The sequence below is a fragment of the Mus musculus genome, chromosome 6, assembly GCF_000001635.26.
Source record: "Mus musculus strain C57BL/6J chromosome 6, GRCm38.p6 C57BL/6J".
Lineage (NCBI taxonomy): Eukaryota > Metazoa > Chordata > Mammalia > Rodentia > Muridae > Mus > Mus musculus.
Genome location: NC_000072.6, coordinates 128,842,007 through 128,865,904, shown reverse-complemented (window position 1 = coordinate 128,865,904; position 23,898 = coordinate 128,842,007). Strand labels below are relative to the sequence as shown.

Genomic DNA, 23,898 nt, shown 5'->3' with positions numbered 1-23,898 from the left:
TGCCAGAGGCAATTCTGAATGTCACTAAATAGGCAACTTTCTTCCTGAATTCTAAGCCCATGGTCTGCTCAAGAACTTTCTAGGATGCTATCTCCTGTCCTATGCTAAGACTTCTAAGACGTCTTTTGCCTCTAAATTTTTATCTATATAATATGTTGCTCTGACAAAGCTATGGAAATATTTCTATGCTTATCATTAACAAAATGGGCAGTATGTAGCTGCTGATCTAAAGCTGTGGTAGATACCTTTTAAAGTTTGCATTTTCAGATTTTAAAACCAAGGATCATTTTCTAACTCTAATAGGCAGCAAAACATAAGCAGGTCTCTAACAAAAACATAACAGTAGATTCCTTATCTAAATTAGGATTTACACAATTAGTTAATTGACAAGAATTACAATGAATATTTTAGACTTGCCAAGATTGGCGATCTTAACTCTTAAAATTATCGAACAATAAGCATATAGGTAAGGTACACAAACTTTCATAGCTATAAGGAGCTGGCCTGAGTGGCCAAAAACAGTCTCTGACGAAAGCATCTTGTACATTCTCTGTACCAGTCTTTTTGCCTCACGAGTCAGCTTTTTTAGTTGTTTGTATTTTAAGTTGGCACCAGGTTGGTACTCCTTGCTGCAGCCCATGGTGGAGATACGAAGTTTCTTTATCTGTTTGTAAGTGGATGCTCTCCGATTTCTCCTCTTTTGTGTACTCAGCACAGCTTTTTGGTCACCACTGTCAGGGCACTCACAGGTCACAGGTCAGCCTGTCACATTGGAAGCTAGTATGCTCTTGTAGCATTCTGTGGAAAAAACAGAAACATTCCCCCTTTTCCCCATATTAAGTATCTGAACAGGATCATGGCAAGTGCCAATAAGTGGATCCTTTTTATCTGCCCTAGACACTATTCTATCCAGTTTTTCCAAAACAAATATGTGATCCAAATAATGTGCACGGGGATATAATTTCTCTCCCCCTTCTTTGTTTTTAAAGAAGGTATAGTTTTTAAAGTTTTACAATACCTTCTCTTTGAGAATTATAAAATATCTCAGTAACATGTGTAACATTAAATTGTTGACAAAACATCTTTTGGAGGTTTTGAAAATAAAAATTTTGAAGCAAATAAATTTTTCTTTCTTAGATTTTCTGTAACTAAGATCTTAAATATTAAACATGTTGCCTCTAAGTCTTATGGAGCAACGATTACTTTTCAGAACTTTAAACTTCTCTTTGGAGGCATTAGCTAATAGAATACTTTTTTTTTTCACTTAGGAAACAATATACACTGAAAGATTTAAACTTTGTTTCTTGTATTGAAGCAGACAATAAAAATTTCATACATATTGTAAAGCTATGTTAGCCATACCTACAGGCAAAATTATCTAGTGATCACCAGTTCACTAAAAGTAAAACTCTTTGAATTTAAGCATTATTTTAAACATCTGAATAGATCTGTAACAAAGCTAAAAAGAACTTTTCTTGAACACAGGGAAAAACTTTCTTAGGCACTGTTTGCAAAATAAAAGAAGGCCACAATCTTCTCTGGGCTACATTAACTTAAACGTAGAATATTTTTTAATCTGAGCATCTTGGCCCTCCTGTAATAAGGACCAGTTTTAGAGGAACAATTTAACTGTCTATGCCTCTAATTTTTGATACTCTTTCTTAAGGATGATTACTCTTATAATTATCTTAATTACAATATACAGGTGAATTAAAGATCTTAAATTTGTAATCAAACTGCAAGCTGCAGTCAATGGAACACTGGCAATTTTAACCATAATTTTTAAGTTTTCGTTGTAATATTAGAATGTATCTATAACTTTTGAAAAGTAAGAACCAATTTTAAACAATTTATTTTTCTTAAAATTAATATTAGAAACATCACTATCACGTTACGAAGTTTGGCTGTCAATTTATGAATGCATGACAGTGTAAATTTTAATGTTTTATTAAAGAGACATTGTTTTAAAATCTTATCTCTATTAGTCTACTTTCTGGGATAAGAATTACACAAAATTTTATCTCAATTTAGAAGTATCTTTAGAGGACTAGTTTTCTGGGCTGTTTTATGCCAGGTGCTTTTGTTTGAAAATGACTCTAGCCCTGAGTTACTACTTAAGCTAACTTTGTAACCAGTGTTATACCTTTTTAATCATAACCAAATAACTTATAAGCCAATTCTCTATGACCAAGATATGTAGATCATATTTATACCTTTAAGACCAATCAAAAACCAAATGAAGTGGCTTTACGAATCTTATAAATTTAGATCAATTAAAGACTTTTACTTTTTATAGCTATACTTATAAGATAAAAACACACTTTGTCATTTGCTAAACACAATAATCACAAAATTGCAGAGAATTTTTTAGGAAAAAACAACTATCAGCTTATTTGCCTTAGAACTAAGAGGTTGTAGATTCTAAGTTTTTCAGCAGGACCTCTCCTGCTGTGCTTGATTTTTAGCTAAAGGGAGGGGCCTCTCTCAGCCTCCGTTGTGCAAACTGAGAGTGATTTAGCAGGTAAAGTTTTTACCATTTTTTTTTCTTTTCTTTTTAACATGAAACATAAAACAGCCAGTCATTCAGACAATGAAACAATCATTCAGACAACGAAACAGAAAACATACATGAATTGACACGTGATTGGTGCACCAACCATAGACAATAGAAAGAGGGTAGAGAGCTTCTCCTGTAGGGGCCAGAGAGAATAAAACAGGGCGTCCCCCGATTTCTCTCTGTCCCTGGGAGAGTTTTAAAATCCATTTCTCTATTTTTTTCTTTCCTTTCCTGCTTGTAAGAGGCAGCTTGTCAAACCAAGATTAAAATCCAAAATTTTCTAACAGCTTCTGGCAAGCATCCAAAACTTCTAATTTATTTAATTAATCTGAGGGCAAATTTTTGAGAAAACACACAATCTCTATACACTAAATGTCTCAAATAGCCTAAAAGTTTACCATGCTAAATCTTTTTTGAAGTCATTATTAGTCCACACTTAGTTAAATATTTTATAGCCATCTGTAAAAACGCTCTCTATTTTCTGCAACCAACAAAAACACCATTGACAAAATGAATTATATAGTTTTAGGAAATGATTTCTTAACTTCCAATAAAACCTAATCTATGAATTTTTTGACCTTTACGAAGTCTCTTTAAAACCCATTTTTATTTACTCTAAACATGTTATTGCAAATCTCTAGCAAGGGCCTCGAAGCATGCCTGGGCCCAACACACAACTTCTTACCCCAGAGAGTTCTGTCAAGGCAAGCTGAACTGACTCAAGGGGAAGCTGCCTAGCGTCTGAAAGCAGGGTAAATTTTTCAAATAAGGCTATGCCCTCATAAAAGGGTGGGGAAGCAGAAAAGCACATCCAACAATCTTCAGATTCTGACGCATTATCTCTTTGTGTCTTATACAACAAGGCTAAAGCAGAAGCATTCAATATAGACCACAGTAAATCAGTGGAAGAAGGGGGCCTCCCCACAGGGAGACTGGGCTGAAACAGGGTCGTAGCACACCCTGGGGCAGGAACAGGGGGGCGGGTACCTGGAAGTCCTATGGATGCTTTATGATTGTTAGGGATGGTTTTAGGAAGCAGAACCTTAAAGGTCAGGCCATTGTCATAGTTATCTTGACACAATCTTAGGCCCCAGGTGAGAGGGCGAGAACTTTCTCAAGCCTCTAAGTTCCTCCTCTTAGCAGTAAATTTTATGATCAGTGGATTACACCATCTCTTAGTGGGCTGTAAGGGCCAGGCTGCAGGCCAATGTGTTGAGGAAATTACTGTGGCATCTGCCCCGGTATCCAGGAGCCCTTGAAACTGTTTGTCCTCTAGAAACAAAGTCGGCATGGGCCATGAATCAGTTATTTTCTGTGCCCAGTAGACTTCTGAGGATCCCAGGGAGGAAGGTCTTCGCTCCTCTTTCATATAAGGGAAATGGCCGAATAGTGGGAGTGGTAAGGCTTGGGCTATGTGCTCTCTAGCCCTAAGGGTAAGTGGTCCCTGCTTGGCGGAGACTAAGATTTTTATCTCCCCATGGTAGTCGGTGTTAACCACTGTAGGAGTCACCATTAGGCCTTGTAAAAGTCTGGACACTCGGCCGATGATGAGAAAAAACGTCTTTTGGGGAGGGGGCCCAAATTCACCTGTGTTAACTGCTGTTAATTGAGGCATATAATAATCAGGGGTGCCCCAGGAGGCATCTGCACCCAATGTGAGGACACAGATGTCTACTTCTAACTTGGGCCAATGGGGCTCGGCACCAATCTTGGAGCTGGCGTTAGAGCAGCCCCAGTGGCCAGGTTAATAGACTTAGAAACTTGTTGAGAAAACACATCTACCTCATTACAAAGCTTGATCATACCATTTATATCTAAACTCTTGGTTTTACCTCTCAGGGCAGCCCTACATGCTGAATTGGCATTTTCAAGAGCAAGTTGTCGAACTAACAGACCCTCACTTTCCTCAGGTCCCAAAATTCTCTCAGCTGCTTCTTGCAATCTGGCAACGAACTGCGCATAGGATTCTTGGGGCCCTTGTATAATCTTGGTTAGGGGCATAGTTAGCACCCTTGCTGCAGGGACAGCGCGCCAAGCTCTCAGGGCCGCTTGTGCTGTCTGGGCGAGGACAACAGGGGAGAGCCCTAATTGTTTTATGTCTGCAGCGAAATTTCCTTAACCACAGATTTTGTCAGCAGTTCAGGAGGCTGTCTTCCACAAACTCTGACTTTCAAGTTAAATATTGGCCTCTAGTGAGGACAGACTGAATAACTTTATTTCATTTATTGGGTACCAAGTAGCTTTCTGCTAAACCTTCTAATAGAGATACTGTGCGCCGGCAGCTTAGTTTTGCTTTTGTGAGATGGCGATTGGGAGCTTTCTAAAAAATCTTCAGTAAGGGCTAGGAGGCAAGCACCTTTTCCGCCCTTTTCTGCCTGCTCAAGGAGATCTCTGATGATTCCTCAATAACTAAAAAGGACTCATGGACATCTTCTCCTTGTTTATTAAACTATTGATTTCTTTGCCTACTTTATTCTAAGTTTCAGAACCATTTAATACCAGCCATGGACATCTCCTGTCCACAAAACAAAAATATATTATTAAATTCCCCTTTTTTTAAAACTCTTATCCCTCTCTCCTTAAGAGAACCCTTTATCTCTTCACTAAATGCCCCATGGTTAATGGGACAACAACTGAATGCCTAGGCTTACCTCCCGACGTCCGTACTCGACACTCGAGTGAAGTGTCGGTGGACTGTCCCACTGTTTCTCTGTCTGCGCGGTACCTCTTTAATCCTTAATCCGTTGTCCGGAGGGCAGTCGTACCTCGTGCTCCACGTCGGGCGCCACTTGACCCGTCCAGCAGGTCCAGTTATTCGAGGATCTCGAGGGGACCTCCTCCTAATAACCAAATGGGGGGTAGAGAGAGACGAGGGTCTTGTACGAATAACGACACGGAAACCATTCTGAAGTTGTATCAAGACCCCAATGTATTGAGAAAGGTCCAAGGTTTAAATGCACAAGCAAAGGGGGAAGTACAGATACTTATCAGTGGGAGGGGTAGGGCAATACAAGCAAAAGGAGAAGTACTTATGGGAGGGGGGGGCAATAGAAATTCTTTCTTTTGACAGCTACACCGGGAAGCAGGAACTTGGTGGTATCAGGGTGTGGTCAGGACATCGGTGATGACCTAGGGCTGGAACATCCCGTGGTTCTCGGAATCCATGTGTTGGTGGCCCGCTTTTGACCCCCTTTTCTTCTCAGGGGGAGAGGCCCAATTCAGAGATCAGGACAATAGCGTTGCCTTAATGGCTCCCAACACCATGAATAACTGGGTCCTGCTGGACAGGACAGTGTATCCATTACAACAACCTCACAAGGGCAGGGCACTATCCAAATTCGTACTAATCAAGGACAGAAAACATTTAATAAATCAGGCTTGGCTTGCAAAAGTTATTCAAGTAAGAAACCTGGACATATCAGCAAACAATGTCCTGGTAAAACAGGAGGTGCCATAAATTTTAATGCTCCTGGCCCCACTCAAAGTGAAAATCCAACAGAGTGTCATAGTTGTCTGAAAGGGTACCACTGGCGGAAGGAATGCCAAACTAACTTTCATAAAAATGGCACTGCCTTATCTGGTGCTACTGAAATCCTTAATAATACAGAAAATTCTATCAAACCAGGGAAACTGTGAGGGACCAACCTCAAGCCCCTCAAACAATAGAGGTAATTCAACAGCCTTAGGTGACCAATCCTCAGGTGATCAAAAAAGGACTATCCAACAGCTGCAGGGAGCAACTCCAGGCAGCACAGGGCTGTGCCTCCACAAAAATATCCACTAACAACTTCTCCTCACACAGGTTATCTTAACTTTTAAGATCTTAAAAGAAAGTTTCCTCACACAAGAAACCTTTGCACAACCAACAGAGCTAATGACAATAGCCATTGTCTTTTAAATATGAAAGACAAGCCCCTCTTTAAAAACTGTGTAACTGTTTTACAATTTTAGCCCCAACTTTCAGAATTACAAGTCTTGCTTCAATTTAGAAGTTGCCTTTTCTCTACTGGACATGTTCAAGTTCATTCTATGCTTCCTGGTCTTATAAATGGATGTAAGGATTAATTTAATATCTTAACAAAAGCTTGTTGCTTTTCCTAGAAAGTTAACTTAGTATGATCTTACATGACAAATCACCATTGTGCTCCTTCGGAGCTGTCAGCTAAGTTTGGGAATTAATCCCTGATGAGCCTATGTCTTTGTGATTTAAAGCAGACAAATGTTACACATGTCCTGTCTTTTGGAAAGTTAGCCTTTATTCCTGTACGTCTGTACACTTAATTCTCATTGCTTATTTATGTCTTTTCCTGACTTGGGAAAACTTTAGAAGATATGATACAGTATTTGTTTCATAGTTTATAATATCAAGGGCTTAAAATCAGACAATGCCTTTGTTTAAACTTAAAAAACCTTTTAAAATGGGTGTTTGAATCTTAGTTTCTCATATTCCACTGACATTCCCTATAATTCACAAGGACATGCTATTGTAGAGTAAGCTCATCAGACTTTAAAAGATATAGACATCTAAATTACAAAATGAAATCATAATTATTCATCTTCTTATAATACTTAATTTTTTAAGTACATTTTTTAAACGTTCGTAGTCCCTAATAAAATAAAAACCTACTAACTGGATAATATAAAAGACTGGATGTTTTTCCGGGAGAAGCTCTGTTTATATATTTACAGGATTCTATAGTGCCAGACCAGCTAATTGTGCCAGCCCTTTTCCATAGACAGAGACATCCACACCTGCCCCTTCCTTCAAGCCTACTTCAGAGTCATCATCATCCTCAGACTCTTCACTGTGCCAGAGACTCCAGCAAAAGAAGACAGACACTGAAGACATGGTTCTAAATGTCCTCTTTAATGTCTTCTATCATCTTCATGAGTTGTGATTGTAGGTCAGAATCTTGCTTTTCAGGTGTGTTAGGTTATCCATGGCTTGTTGTGATGGGAGAACTGGGTTCTTATGGTGTCGAGTGGGATTGGTTTCTGTTGCTAATGTTCTTGTGTTTACCATTTACTATCTGGTTATCTCTGGTGTTAACTGGCCTTGCTGTCTTTGACTAGCCTGTCCCTCCTTGTAGGAAGGTAGCTCTCTGTAAGATGGGTGTCAGCAGGCCTTCTGGGAGGCAAACAGTGCTGTCTCTGGTTAGGAGGGCCTCCTGTGTCCCTGGCTCCAGCAAATCTCCTGTGACCCTGGTTAAGGGAGACCTCCTGAGAGCCAGGCTTTCTCTGGGTATGAGCAGGTTAGCGGGCCAAGTGAGCTGGAGTTCCTGGTCTGCCTCAGGTGAAATTGTGGACAGAAAGGAAGATGAGCCTCCAGCAGGGAAATAGTTCCTGCATCTGTTGGGCCTTGTGGGGACCCAATTAGGCCAGGTATTAGGGTGGGGAAGGGGGTCTCACCTGTGATCGTAGTTATGATGGAACTCCTAGAAGTCAGGCTGTCTCTAGGTATGAGAGGGGGTCTGGAGCACCCAATCTGCCTCAGGCAGACTTGCAAAAATGGTTTTTAATTACAGCAACTTCACATACTTTTCTGTCAAGGTAAGATGACAGGTATAAAGTATTAAATATAAAGTACATATATACACATATAAAGGATATGTATAGTATAAAGGGTATATCTCATATAGATGTCATGTACAGTATAAAAGGCATTTATAGTGTAAAGGGTACATTTATATTATATATAGTGTATATAGTACAAAGGGTATTTGTAGTATAAAGGGTATATATTGTATAAAGGTTATATATAGTACAAAAAGCATATTTGTATAAAGGGTATATAGTATAAAGGGCATATATAGTATAAAGGACATATATAGTATAAAGGACATATATAGTATAAAGGGCATATATAGTATAAAGGACATATATATTATAAAGGGCATATATAGTACAAAGTTTAAAGGGTTTGATCAGATGCATTGGATGGGATAATGCAAATCCCTCCATCATGGTGTCTGGTCAATGCAGACAATAGCAGATGCTGGGTCCACAGTGGAGTGGACTAATCCCAAGCCCTGAAGGGAGAGAAGATGGCAGGTATAAGATGTCTGGGCAGTCATGAATATGGTTCTCACCTGGTAAGTGGAATGGTAAATCAAAGCAGTGTCAGCTTGTCTGGCCGTATATGAAAGCTGCAAAAGACAAAGAAGCCAAGAGAGATGGACTGAGATGGTGACAGGCACAAGAGGAATTTCCTCAGAACATGTCAGTAGCTCATAAGAAGGAAAGGATGCTCTGAAACTTTCTTAAGAAATATAGAGGGGGCTGGAGAGATGGCTCAGCGGTTAGGAGAACTGACTGTTCTTCCAAAGGTCCTAAGTTCAAATCCCAGCAACCACATGGTGGCTCACAACCACCCGTAATGAGATATGACACCCTCTTCTGGTACAGCTGAAGACAGCTACAGTGTACTTAATGATAACAAATAAATCTTTGTAGCTGGGCGGTGGTGGCACACGCCTTTAATCCCAGCACTCGGGAGGCAGAGGCAGGTGGATTTCTGAGTTCGAGGCCAGCCTGCTCTACAAAGTGAGTTCCAGGACAGCCAGGGCTACACAGAGAAACCCTGTCTCGAAAAAAAACCAAAAAAAGAAAAAAAAAAAAAAAAAAGAAATATAGATAACTTATCTATAAATCTTATTCTTTAAAAAATGAGCTTAAGTGGATTGTAATCGATTATTCCTCTGCCCGTGAAATGAGCCCATATAAACCAGATTAGATTATATTAAAGGTGGGTTTGTTGGATATGTAAAACATGCGCCTCGGTCCCTTGTCCCTGGGCCGGAAACCAAACATTTCAGCCCTTTGTAGGTTATAAATGATTGAGAGTCAGCAGCATAATTGTCTGAGGGCTTCCTGTTGACATTAGGGCTCTGCAGTTATGGGGTGTGAACAAAGGGCTGGGATGCTGGCCAAGTCTGAGGAGGAACTGCTTGCTTCACTGTTGTCCAGGCTGTGGGACCATCTGTGGGTAAGAGCGGGAAGGCTCAGTTGAAGCAGTCTGTGAGGCTGGGCCAGAGCACCTGTGGGTAACTGTTTTGGAGCTTTGCTGGATGCAGATTCTGAGAGAACACCTGGAAGTTAGGGGCAGAAGATAAAGGTTAGAGAGAAAAACGTTTTTGGGGGTGGACATTTCAAACTCTTAGGCCCATGGTCTTGGGAGTTGGAGGAGAGGTGCAGGTCCCAGGATAGATCCCATCCGCAGGAAGAAACAGACTGTTAGTCGACAGTCCAGTGAGAGGTAGATTCAAATAAATTCCCGGAAGCTTACAAGAACCTTCTTAAGTTTACAAAAAGATAAATCCTTCGAAACTTGCATTTACCCACCTCAGAACATCTTCTTAGACCTTTAAACACTTTCTTAGACCCTTACTTTTTGGGAAGCTTTCATATTCCCAGACCTTACATAAACTTTTCCTATCCAATTATTTACCATGAGACACAGGTTGTTGATCACTGGGTTCAGACCCCTCAAAGACCTGAGAAGGATACTATAATCTAAATGGCCCATGTCTCAATTAAAATGACTGACTGACTCACCCATTACCCAGACAATCACCCCACTAGGATCCTGTGATGTCCATGGCTTAGTGGGGGGACACAGGTCACAGAGACAGATTAATCATTAGCTGCCAGGCCGGGCTAATCTGAGAGGCCTTCCTGTGGAGGAAGAACTGGGGAAACTGATCTTGCTTTGACTTAAGTAATGCAAGGCATGCCCAGTGCCCCTATTTGTCCACAGTTAAGGCCAGGCCTCAGGAGCAGGCAAGGCAGTTGAGCAATCTTTCTTAGTGGCTATCTTGCCACAATCCAGCTAGAATCCCTTCTTGTTGTGTCCATAACTTCTTGGAGACATTGGAGTTCCATTGCTAGGATTTGGAAGTCTGTCATTTTAAGCATCTTAACTTTAAGATTTTAAATGCCATATTCAGCAGGGCTCTGACAGGTTTGAGTGCTAGAACCTACTAGGCATATCTGGGTTAGAATCTATGTCTGTTTCTAGTTATCTTCTCTAAACTGTACATCTAGCAAACATAAAACAGGAGGCTAAATAAAGTTTTAATCATTAACTGCATCAGTTCTCAACATGACTTTAAATATAATTCCAAACAAATGAAAAGATATGATTATTTATAAGGTTAGTGGCTATCAACTTGTATTTCTTAGCTATACTAGCTTTTATGAGCCTAGAACCATAAATCTTATCTCAATTTAAAAGTATCTTTTGGAGACCTACTTCCTTGCACCTGTGCTGTGGCCCTTAAGAAAGATGGGAGTGAAACTATAATTCCACCCTCCTTATGCCAAAGTCAAGATGGCGACCAGTCACGTGATGATTATTTTCCTCCTGACAGCTTGGCGGGCCTTTTTTTTTTTTTTTAATTGGCTATTTTCTTTATTTACATTTCAAATGTTTTCCCCTTCCCAGGTCTCCCCTTCTGAAACCCCCTATCCAATCCCCCTTCCCCATGCCTCTATGAGGGTGCTCCCCCACCCAACCATCAACTCCCGTCTTTCTGGCATTCCCCTACACTGGGGCATCGAACACCCTCAGGCCCAAGGGCCTCTCCTTCCACTGATGTCCAACAAAGCCATCCGCTGCCACATATGCAGCCAGAGCCATAGATCCCTCCCTGTGTACTCTTTGGTTGGTACTCCTCCAGAGCACCGGGAGGTCTGGCCTGTTGACACTGTTGTTGCTCCCTACATGGGGCTGCAAACCCCCTCAGCTCCCTTTCTAACTCCTCCATCCCGGACCCGTGCTCAGTCCAATGGTTGGCTGCAAGGATTTGGCGGGCATTTTTAAATGAGCAGGCCAAGTCATTCACCATCATCATTACAATCAGTACTGCTGCTTCTGCTGCTAACAATGCTGAGGTCACACTGGACAGAGGGAAGTCGGTGAGGTGGAGGAGGGCAGGGCTAGGCGGCACCTGGAGCCCTGTGCTCACGGGGAGTGGGAGAGAGGAGAGAGTGCAGTTCCCAAAAGACCTGTACATGGGGAAGTTCAGGCTATTGGTCTATACACCTGCAGAATATTTTAGGGTCACGAAGGATGTTATGGTAATGAGTGCCCCCTGGTGGCTGTTTATACACATTGTGCAAGGGATTTTAATGACCAAGTCACAGAACAAAGAAAGACAGATGGTCTGAGACAGCCCCAATTTAGATAGAGTGTGTAGCAGATACCCCAAGGATGACTGAGGATCAGCTTTAGACTCAGTGTTTGCCCCCCACCCCCAGCCTTGCTGGAGACCCAAGGCCTGTGATGCAGCGTCTCACGTGATAGCCTGGGTCTCACTTGATAGCCTGCGGTGGAACTGTGGTGGGTGGGGAAACCCTGGAAAGCCATCTCCAAATCCAAAGGCTCTCTGAAGCAAAGACCTGGTCTGTGTTCTGGAATAGTCAGGCTCGCCCTGCTAAGGCCACAGCTTTGCAGAGGCTCTCGGGGCCCTGGACCTGGGAAAGGTACCCGGTACCTCTTAGGCTATGGCTGGGAAATGGTGACTTGACTGATCTCAAAGTCGATCTCCTCAAGCTGAGAGTAATGAAGAAGAGGTCTCAGTCCCCTGGGTGGGGACTCAACTTCTCCTGGGATTTCAGCAACATCGGAAAGGTTATTTCTCCTGTTAGTGAAATGAACCAGTTCGAGAATGTACTCATTACAGTGACATTTAGTGAAAATTGATGTCCTGTGGGAATCAACCCAGAAGCATAACAACTTCAAAAAAGGGTGAACAGTAATTGCTAGCCCCTTTCAAGCCTGTGAAAATCAAAGTTTCTGGAAAGAAGCAGAGACTTCCACATAAACTTCTGTAAGGCTGATTAGAGCTTTAGTGGCCGCTGAGGGTTGGAAATGCTGTGAGCCACTTTTATGAGCCACTTTAGACCTCTAGAAAAAATGAGAGAGAGAGAGAGAGAGAGAGAGAGAGAGAGAGAGAGAGAGAGAGAGAGAGAGAGAAGCAAGGAAGGAAGAACCATTTATTTTATGCACATTAGTGCTTTTCTTGTATATATGTATGTGTACCTTGTACATGCCTGGTACTCCTGAAGGTCAAAAGAGAACATCAGATCTCCCTGGAGAGGAGTCATCTCTCCAGCCCTCCATCTTTAGCCCTCACAATAACTGTTGCTCCCCTCTGTCCCTGACCTTTCTCGCCATCGAATAACTCAGAAGACTAGCTCTCCTTGGCATATATTAACAGACAGGTAGCTTCCACCGATCCAAAAACAGAGAGCATCACCAGGTAACATCTGAGCCTATACCAACGGCTCCCACTTTACTGTAACCATGTCTCTCACATCTCCACCGATGTGCTTGACAAGTGTCTTTGGGTGTGGCTTCCTTTGCTCTATTTTGGGTAATCTAAATCTGTGTTTCTGGGCATAGTCACTCATTTTGTCTCCAGAGTAAATGCTTATTCCCTTTGAAGTGAGAATTGTGCTTCTGCTCACAATGAAGAGTGACTCTGGGGACTTGATAGAAGAGCACACTGCCACTGTAGGAGAGGAGAGGCAGAGAAGAGAGAGAAGAGAGATTAGATACCAGCAAGCTGAGATTGCTTTATTGGAATAGAGAGGGGCCCAAACTTTCCATGGCATGAAGGTTGAACACATTTACAGGGGATGGGGACATAGGTGTTGGTGTGTGCATGTCTATATGTGTCTGTGTGTGTGTGTCTGTGTGTGTGTCTATGTGTGTCTATGTGTGTCTGTGTGTGTCTGTGTGTGTGTGTCTGTGTGTGTGTCTATGTGTGTCTATGTGTGTCTGTGTGTGTGTCTGTGTGTGTGTCTGTGTGTGTGTCTATGTGTGTCTATGTGTGTCTATGTGTGTCTGTGTGTGTGTCTATGTGTGTCTGTGTGTGTGTGTCTGTGTGTGTCTGTGTGTGTCTGTGTGTGTCTGTGTGTGTCTGTGTGTGTCTGTGTGTGTGTCTCTGTGTGTGTGTGTCTGTGTGTATCTGTGGCTACCAGGAAGATACAGCTGTGTTTGTGGTTTGATTGGAAGCAGAATACGTTGTTTTCAGTACCCAGGCTCTTACCCAAAATATCCCAACTCCGGTCAGGTGAAAAAGAAAAAGGACAGAGAGCAGACACCATTTGGGGAGGCTGCTGTTGGGTCTCAAAGGTAGGGTGGCCATGTTGGGGTTAGATAAAAGCTGCTAGGTTTTGGAACATGAAGAATATAGCGATGCTGTGAGTGAGGAAGTTGGTGAAACAGCTGAAAAGCAGGGACCAAACAGTAAAGTTAGCACAACTGCAATGATTGGCCATCCGAAAGTGTGATCCCCAGTCCCCAAGCAGCCAGGTGTCCCTCCAGAAAGCACTGCCTGCCTTTTCTCTGCGTTTAACTCCTTCTAACAATCACTTACATCACTCTCCCCAGGTCGAGCTGATTCTCCTCAAAGCGACACTCTGTCCTCCTGTCTTAGCATTGATTAAGTTCAGCCCTCTGTGGTTTTGCATGGGCCACCACAGCTGGAAATCTATTTTAGTTTGTTGTCAAAGGCCAGCTTTGACACCACAGGATAAATCAAGTCAGGCAGCAAGGTGTATCCTCAGCGATTGGGGTTAGTGCTGAGAGGAGCTGGTGGATGTGGGGGGGTCAGTTCAGATAGTGACCAACGAGGGTTGCTGCCTATGCAGCCAGCGATTAGAGAAAAGAAAAGGAGGGAAATCAAACACACACACAAACAAACACACACACGAACAAACACACACACACACACAAACACATACACACAAACAAACACACACACAAACATACGCACACACACAAACAAACACACACACAAACATACACACACACACAAACAAACACACACACAAACATACACACACACACACAAACAAACACACACACAGTGGGTGAAGCAAAAGCAGGCTCCAGCGATTTATTTTTTTTCTCTTAACCCTCTTTTGTACCCCTTTAAAAAAGTTTTCTATCTAAAAAGAAAGTTACCTCATAGCCACAAGTTGAGCAATCACCACAAAAACATATTAAAATAGATCAAAATCGTTACACAAGGGGAAATTACAACAGGATTGTTGATTATGTATTTCTTTTTTGAAACTTATATCTAGTTTAAAAAATTCTCATCTATCTTTATTTCCACAAGCTCACTGTAACCCCAAAGCAGCAATTCTTTTGTCATTGATTAACAAAGTCTGAGCAGGTCAAGTCTAGAGTAGCAAGGGTGTCCCTGTGCTATTGATTGATGTTGGTCGTAGGTGCAGCCATAGACAGAGAAGCTCAACAAGATGCTAAGCCTTCATTTTCTGAAGGAGCAGAGGGGCCCAACCTTCCCAGGAAAGACTGACACCCAGCTAGCTCACATCAGTTACCTTATTTAAACACCAAACAAGGTTAACTGGGTCTGGGAAAGGTTCCAGCTACCAAAGTTATCTTGCCCTTTGCTCCTCAGGATAGCAGACAACACACACAAATCTCAGTCCCTTTTTAACATGGCTAGTCATAATCAAAAGGAAGAACTCCGGGTTTGCCAGGAGTCGTAGGACCAAGATTAGAGCAGCTGCAAGCTCTCACATAGCACCCAGTGCAGACTCTCCAGAGAGAAAACATTTCTTCAAGGTTTAAACAGGCCCATAACAAGTTCTCAGCCTCTACTGATTGACCCAAACCTAACAAAAACTTTGCTGTAATAGTTCACTCAAAGCCAGACACAAAGGCTTTACTACTCGTCTCACTGAATTAATTTTCACAATATATACCGCCTCCTGAAGGAAACCAAGGCATTCCCTTGTGAATACACACCTCATCTGTGGCCAGCGTAAGTATTGTACAGGGAAGGTGGGAAGCATCCTCCCAACATCTGTAGAATTTTCATCTTACCAGAAGAAAGTTCAAGGTATACCTGAGAGATACAATTATATCTCGGCTATGCATTCAAAATAAAAATATATAGCTTGGTCCCTACCAACGAATGTAACTCTAGAGCCTCTTAAAAGATGTTTGTGGGCGGGAAGAAAAAATGTGTACACCAAGCTGGCCTCAAACTCAGATCCTTCTGCCTCTGCCTCTTCAGCATATCCTACAGGCCTGTGCCCCAGAGCTGGAAAGAACCCTTTTTTGCTAATTTTCTAATTGAAGCTTTCTCTTTATGACCTAGGTTGCCTAGATATTCCATGGATGTTTTCAAGAAATTCAAGCAAAGAACTGAGGGCCCCCTGCTGGCCTCTCCTAGAAACACAGGTCAACAATGCCAGGCAGCTTCCAGGCCAACAACACTCTAGTCTGCTGTGTGGTGCATCTCTGCTGTGCTGGCTATTTAGTCATCTGACCTCCACATTCACAGCACATGATCAGTACGGGGAAAGGCTGCACATGGAGGGCACTTTCCTCAGAGGTGACTAACAGGTCTCAAAAATAAGTTCTCTGACAACCTGCTCAGCCCACGAACCTGGGAGACTTGACACTGAGTCCAGGACTCCAGGAGACACTGAGTCAGGGCGGGAAGAAAACTCAACAGGGAGACTAGACAGACTTGGACACCGCTGGTTCTTGCCCATTGGTCCTCTCATCAGCCTCCTTCAGATGTAGACATCTCCATCAAGGAGTCTGTAGCTCAGAAGAACTATCTCTGTCCCGGCTATAGACGTCCTTGCCAGGGACGCTGCAAGATGTTTAAGAATGTTACAATTTTCTGTTCTTTAAGCTAAAGGATAAAGACCGTGGACAAAACCAGATTCTCATACTGTTTCATCAGTACAAGGTTGTTGTCTTCATTTCTTTTCCTGTTGCTGTAATAGAATACCTTCTTGGATAAAGGAGATTTAAGGAGAGAAGAGTTTATTTTAGCTCACAGTTCAAACTACAGCCTGTCAATACAGAGAAGTCAAAGCAGCAGAAGTTGGAGCAGCTGGTCACGTGGAATCCACCACGAGGAAGAAGAATGGACTCGTGTCCAGTTTGCTTTCTCCATTTATACACTCGAGAGTCCATAAGGAATGGTTCAGCCCACAGTTAAGATGGCTCCTTCAACATTTTCAGAAACTCAGGTTACTCTAAAGGATGACCCCTCACAAGTATGCCCAGAGGCATGTACCATGGGTGGCTCTATAAAGTGTGTCAAGTTGCTAATTAACACTAATCATCACAGTTTTGTTCCTTAAAAGATTCAAAAGAATTATAATGAGCAAACATTCTGATATATTAACACTGTGTTGTTCTGGGCTCTGAAATGCTTTGTGCAAGTATTAAAATATTAATGCTATTTAAAAACAGATTTTGATGTTAGCTTGTTGCTGGTTTTTCCTCTGCACTGTGTTAATAAGACTTCATCTCTGATTATCTGGAAGAAGTTTAAAGCAGAAAGCATTTCTCTGTGCTCTATTTCAGAAGTTTTAGTCCCGGTATATTATTTCTAGGCCTACGGAGATGCAGAACTCAATGTCAGGGAACACGTGAGAGAGCAGAGCTCCCCTTCTAACAGGGGTAATTGGGAGACCACAGAGGAACCACAGGTAAGGCAGACACCTCCAGTATCTTCCAGCAGGTAGGCTTCATCTCAGAACGTTGCCCTCCCCTCACTATTGTGAGGCTGTACATTATGAAGCCATGTGTGGATCAACCCATTGGCAGAGACTGAGCCCTCTTGATCCAATCACCTCTCTCACTCTCACAGCATCCATCCTGTGTAGACCAAGTGTCCCACACTCAGCCTCTGCAGGGCCCTTGACATCTGACCATAACAGAGGTGACAGAGGAATATTGTCACATGCTCATGAATCCAGGCATGGCATGTGACTACTGAAGTCAACTCAACTATTAAGAGTACCTTACTGCTGGGTGTTTTAAGAACCAGGATGTAATTTCCCTTATTCTCGTTATCACAGCAGACAACATGGCCAAAGCTACCTTGTGCCTGTGGATCGTAGAATGAAATAGAGGCAAAACAAATTCTCCTAGCAACCTCAGTGGGCACACTGTGAATTCCTGTATATTTGAAAGGAAGTCTCCAGTTCTCTCCCACCAATCAGTCTGTCTGTCTGTCTGTCTGTGTATAAGCATGCATGCTTTCTGTGTCAGTCTCAGATCCTCACTTCTCATGCAAGCACTCTAGCCCCCTGAGAAACAACTTGAGATCTTCCATCTCCACATTTCCCATCTCTGTCTGAAATGACTCCAGCCCTGCTATGTTCCTTGATTGAAGACTTGAAGAAACTAGGGTGAGAGTAGCCAGCTCAGCTATCCCACACTTCTGACCTGCAGGCTCTTGTATAAAATGATAGTTGTTAATAAATCACTAAATTTTTGAGTAATTTCTTTAACTGAAAAAAAAAAAAAGGCCAAACAGAACTATCAAGAATGAACTATATAACAGAGGAAAATGTGGAACGTGTTTGGGAATGAGGATTTCAGCATGAATTATGGGATCAAACTCTGGCAGACTGGCTTGCAAAGCCAACGTCTTGGGTAGCTAAGCCACCTCCTAACCCTCTTTTTTATTTGTGCTGAATTCAGTATTTTGTTAAGGATTAAGTTTTTCCCCACTTAGTGTATGTGTGTGTTTCTCTCTCTCTGTGTGTGTGTGTGTGTGTGTGTGTGTGTGTGTACATATATAAATATATGTGTGTTTTTACATATATACTAATACCTGTGTATATATTTAAATATGTATGTATATATCCTGAATGATGTTCTGCAGTTCCCATGCCATTTTGATGAGTGAATTTTCAGTGGAGGGGTGGGAATGATGGAGGAACTAAGTTGTGCATAGGCTATGGAGCGAGGCTGAACCATTTTGACGTCCAAGGCCTGCACATGGCCGGTAATGTCACCACCCTAGGCCAGGTTGATGTCTGTGGTCCTTGCTGTCGCTGGGGGCCATGTCTGGGTCCATGGTCCTGCTGCAATGTCCATGGCCCCCCCAAGGCCCTTGTTACCACTGAAGGCCATGTTGATGTCTGCAGGCTGAGCTGCCTCAGAGGACCGTGATAGGGCCCATGACCCTTACTGCCACTGGAGACCATGCTGAGTCTGTGGCACATGCTGACACCGCAGGCCAGGTGGGTATCATGATCCGTGCTTTCAGCAGATACCATGTGGAGGTTCTTGATCGGTGCTTCTGCTGACTGTAATGGACAAGGAAGCTTCTTCTGCAGAGGTATTGATGACTACAGACTCACGGTTGAGAAAGAGGGACATAGAAAGCTTTGGTGGCAATCCCTAACCTCCACCCCCACACCCTCCCAACCCCCAAAAGTAGCAGTCTAGACAGGAAACCATTTAAGAGAACTTTTAACAGCTGTGATAAGAATACTGAAATGTAGCTCTCCACAACTAGATGGTAAGCAGAGACAGTGGGGAAGGGGAAGGACTCACTCTTCCTTAAGGGACTGGCCACCAAGAGTTTGACTATACTCCAGTGACTATACACACACAACACAAATGGAGAGGAGAGGCCACAATGGTGGGGGACAAGATGGGGAAACCTGGGAGGACTGGGAAGTAAGGATGATCAGGGTATGTGAAATTCCCAATGAAAATTTATGTTTTAAAAGTGGAAACAAATAAAAATGAAGTGCAAGAAACAAATGAAAAAAAGTTTTCCCCACTAACAACACCTCTATGTGAAGAATTTCCTATAATGTAATAAAAAAATCGAGGCCAGGTTATACACATATGTATACATATAAACATACATATATATATATATATGATATTTGATTCTCATTTTTTTCACCTTTGAATAAGAATTTGTTAATTATATAAAATAATGAGTTCCTTATGATGTGGTCATGGGTGCACACAACATGTTCTGACGACACTTACTATCACCCTGGCTTCTTTGCCCCCCCACCCCCCTCCCCTATTTCTCTTCACAAATAGCCCATCTTCTACTGTGGTTAAAAGAGGTTTGTTTTGTTTGTGGTTTTGAAGGACGATCCAAAAAAAGTGGACTCCTGGCTTGGTCTCTGGCATAGAGCTCAAGCAGACAGCATCCTAGGGAAAGAAGCACGTGAGAGGGGAAGAACACATAGCAAGACAGGAAACTAGAGCCAGGAGGGGAAGCGGAAGAAAGGACCTCCTACCAGGTCCCACCCACTACCTCCATCTCTCACCCCATAGCATGAATACCTGAGAATCAAGGGTGCAAATTAGGCATATCCAAGCATATCCGATTTTCTTTGACACTGCAACAGGACAGTGTTGTTCAAAAGTTCAAACTTGGGCTGGTGAGATGGCTCAGTGGGTAAGAGCACCCGACTGCTCTTCCGAAGGTCAGGAGTTCAAATCCCAGCAACCACATGGTGGCTCACAACCATCCGTAACGAGATCTGGCGCCCTCTTCTGGAGTGTCTGAAGACAGCTTCAGTGTACTTACATATAATAAATAAATCTTTAAAAAAAAAAAAAAAAAAGTTCAAACTTCAGGCTGCATAATATGTTACAAAAAAAAAAAAAAGTCACACACACACAAATACACACACGCGCGCACCACAATCTCATCATATTATAAGCAAGTATTAGGTTGGGATGCAAACTAAAGTATCCCAGAGCATACAAGACCCAAGGGATGTGCTGTAAGGTCTCGGACCTGTATTTATTCACCCATGTTGACTCAACAGGATCCACAACAGGCTAATGGCAGAAGCAGCAAGTGGGCTTACACACTGAGTGGCCTGAGCAGAGTGCAGGGCATTCTTTACCCTTAAGAAGGAAGAAACTTTTAGCGTTGGTCTCTAGTATGCCGTCCAGAAGGAGGAAGATCTTGAAACTGCAGGGTTGCATGAACCACTAACAGCTTTGGCCCCTATCAACCAGCAGCGGAAGCACAGCTGCTGGCTGCCTGCTCACTACATGTTGGATTTTAGCAAAGTCATGGGGAGGCTTGACCACTAGGGGACAGCACTGAGCTCCTGGCTCATAGGGGACCTTGGTCAGCCAGCCCAGAAACACAATGGCCACCATAGCCAGGAAGGCTTGTCCTCCCAGCTGAACAGTGAGAGTCCTCAGCAAAAGAGCCCAGGAAACAAGGAAGGTGTTGGGAAAACCTGTGTCCTCGTGCTTTAGAGGGGTTCAGGATTTTATAGAAGCCCACAGTTGAGAGGCGTTAGACTTTTAAAGAGACAGCAGACTTTTACATAGAACTTAGACCCTTAAAGTGCTAAATAAATAAATAAATAAATAAAACAAAACAAAAAATAAAACAAAAAAATTAAGACTGTGGGGCTTTTAAAGTTATACTATGTTTTGTATTGTGGTATTAATCATTACATTACATTACATCTTGGAGACAAACAAGAAAGGAAAAAAAAGGCTTATTAATGTTGTGTTTATGTATCAAGTTGACAAGGGGTTAATTTTGCTGGTCAATTTTTTTGTCACCTTAACACAAGCTTGGATTAGCTGGGGGCGGGGGAAGGGGATATCAATTGAGAAAATTCCTCCATTAGAATGGGCTGTAGGCCTGCCTGCCAGGGTACTTTCTCGATTGTTAATAAATGGGATGGCGGCGGGGTAGACTAGCATATTGGGTAAGGTTTTACCCCAGGGCTGCTGATCATGGAAAGTATAAGAAAGGACACTGAGAAGAAAGTCACGTGCAGGGAGATTGAAAGCAGCATTCTGCCAGGGCCTCCTTTCTCCTGAGTTCCTGCCTCACTGTTCCTGCCCTCAGTTCCCTTAGTGATGGAGTGTGATTAAGACATGTAAGCAAATGAGCCCTTTCCTGCCCCAACTTGTATTTGGTCCTGGTGTTTTATCTGCCCTATAGAAAGCAAACTAAGTCAAGGAAGGTTCAGGAAATGACAACAAATATTTTCAAAAGGAGGGAAAGAGGAGGAGGAGGAAGAGAAGGAAATAGAGATTCCAGAGTGGCCACAGCAGCAATGGGGGAGAAAGAAAATGTGTTAGATGAAAGAGGTCACATCTTGCTAAGCGAATAGGGCTGACGCCAGAGCACAAATCCGCGGGTCCGGTTGTGTGCAGGTTGTGGAGCAGCGGGGATGTGGGAGTGCAGATGTCTTTGGTTGGGTGTTCTCTGTGAGCCCACACAGTGAGGCCTGAAGTTGATGTCAAAATCATCACCAGGCAGAAGAGAGAGAGAGTGCAGAGCAGCCAGAGAAAAGTGTGGCTCTGTGCCTGTGAACGTCTGTGCAGAATTGAAACTTTCAGTTCAGTTCATTGAAATTCAAGGCGTTTCAGAGAATTTCAGGGCAGGTAAATTGATAAGGTTGGACGCTGAGAATTAAATCTGAATTAAAGTTTTATCAGTGAGGAATAGATTCTTTTTTGTTTGTTTGTTTTCGTTTTTTGTTTTGTTTAACATAGCGTTTTTTTGTACTTAGCGGTAGTCAGTGTGCCCCGCTATGGTATCAGATAAAAAAAGAAAAGGTGAACTGTGAACCAGCTCTCTCAGGGCCTTAGCCTTTAAAGGCTGAGCCATCCCTCCGGCCCCGCCCCGCTTCCTATTCTTTCTCTTAAGTAGCGACCTGGGCGTTGCGCAACCACTTCTCTGTTGAGTGCATTCTTGTTCTCAATACTAAACAACTCTCATTTGTTTTCCTTGTGCACAAAACCAAACACTCGAGGAGAAAAGAAAAAAACCCGAACTCTTTGCAGCGAGCATTTTGCTCTGAACAGTGGCTAATGACTCATTGTGGTGCAGGGCTAGAGAAAAGAAACCTAAGGGGCACGAGAGAGCTGAGCAGGCGGGTTGTAGAGATGAGAGAGAACCTGTAGGGAAGAGAAGGGTGTGGAGTGCGGCGTGGGCAGGCGTGAGGGTCGGGCGTGTGCGTGGATAAAGGTTTGTAAGCAGCAGTGTGGAGCGGGAGCTGGTGGGGCTGAAGAAGGCGATCCGGTTGGGGTGCGGGTAGCCGATCAGATTTCAGGGGGAAGAAACATAAGAAGAGGCCTTGTGGAGGTTGAAAGTTTGTTTGGGGGCGCAGTATAACCGTGGATTTGTGGTTTTGTTGAAAATGGGAGAGAAAAAAAGCGTGTAGACCAGGCTGTCCTCGAACTCCAGATCCTCCTGCCTCTGCCTCCTTCAGCAAATCCTACCGGCCTGCGCCACCAGAACCGGCGGTAGAGAGCTTGAAAATCGTTCTATTGAAGCGTCTTCTTAGTGACGCACGCTAACTGGTATTTAGCGGAAGGATCTCTGTAACCGTGGAGCCAATAGCACTCCGTCTGTCCCACGCTCTCCACCGGCTTTACACAAACTCTCCGCTGAGCTCTCGCACTCTTCGGGCCTCACGCCCGCCGCCCTCACCGAACCACACCCGCAACAATCCCGGAAGGTCTTTCCCGCCCCACGTCCCCCGCGGGCCACGCCGGGTAACACAGTCCCGGCACCGCAAGGCGACTGCGCGCTCAGCCGTAAGTCTCCGCTGCCCAGCGCCCTGCCCCGCAGCCCGCGCGTGGATGAGTCTGTACTCGCTATTCCTCTACCTTTTCGCCCTCCACATTCACAGCGGAAGATCCGTGACTGCAAGGAGGCTGCACACGGAGGCCACCCTCCTCAGGGATGACTGACACGTCTCAAAACTCAATCCTCCCGCATCCTGCTGGGAGCACTTGGAAGCTTGCCCCTGGTTTTTGTCCACGTGCGGGACTCCAGGAAAGATCGGACCAGCGTGTGAAGAAAACTCGACATGAAAATAAAATAGTGCGTGGACATCTCTGATTCTTGCCCACTGGTCCCCCGATCACCAGAACGTTCACCTTCAGTCGTAGACAACCCCTTCAAGGTGCCCACCAGCTCGGGAGGACCGCCTCACCCTCAGCTTTAACAGTCCTTGCCCAGGGTGCGTTCCCCTGGATAGCCACCCATCTGTACATGGCTGTAGCAAAATGTTAAAGAATGTTAGCAAGTTTCCTTCCACCCAAGGGTAGAGAGTGTGGACAAAAATCCAGTTCTTGTATTGTTTCATAGCCAGCCCAAGGTTCTCAGTTAACACTTGCCATCGCTGATTTGTTACCTAAAGGGGGGTAGGAGGGGATGTATTAAGCATACATTCTGAAAAATTAACCATGTATCGTTCTGAATTTCGGCAATGCTTTGTGAAAGCATTAAAATGCTAGTGCTGTTCAAAAATGGATTCGCATGCTTGTTTCTCTGCAGTGCCTGGTATTTTTCATCTCTTTGAATAATACTGAAGATGTTTAAGCGCGAAGCACTTCTTTCGATTCAATATCAGAAGTTTTAGTCCTGATAAGTTCTTTCTGGGCTCACGGAGATGGCATGAGGTAGCAGAGTGCTTACTGCAGAACAAAGCTTCCCCCTTAGCAGTGAACAACGAGAGACTAAGAGGAGAAGATCCAAGGACAAGACATAGCTACCAAAGAAACACCTCAGGGTCTC

At 43.4% G+C, this 23,898-nt stretch overlaps 1 protein-coding gene and 2 long non-coding RNA genes across 3 annotated transcripts in view; 2 read left to right on the top strand and 1 right to left on the bottom strand.

The window, feature by feature from the left end:
• The window catches only part of BC035044 (cDNA sequence BC035044), a 43,081-nt gene extending 25,220 nt beyond the window's left edge, over window positions 1-17,861 (top strand). Inside the window, exon 3 of the mRNA NM_001254946.1 lies at window positions 15,700-17,861. Within this exon, the coding sequence (NP_001241875.1) occupies window positions 15,700-15,823 (124 nt within the window). The 3' untranslated portion in view covers window positions 15,824-17,861. The remainder of the gene's footprint in view (window positions 1-15,699) is intronic.
• Window positions 5,808-8,872, bottom strand: Gm34849. The gene is made up of 3 exons (XR_378059.1): window positions 8,647-8,872; window positions 7,967-8,099; window positions 5,808-5,834 (listed from the first exon to the last, which is right to left on the bottom strand). It is a non-coding gene; the product is annotated as a predicted gene, 34849 (long non-coding RNA).
• Window positions 17,862-20,868: 3,007 nt separating the features above from the next.
• LOC115490435 lies at window positions 20,869-23,635 on the top strand. The gene is made up of 2 exons (XR_003956525.1): window positions 20,869-22,913; window positions 23,009-23,635. It is a non-coding gene; the product is annotated as an uncharacterized LOC115490435 (long non-coding RNA).
• Window positions 23,636-23,898: the final 263 nt, after the last annotated feature.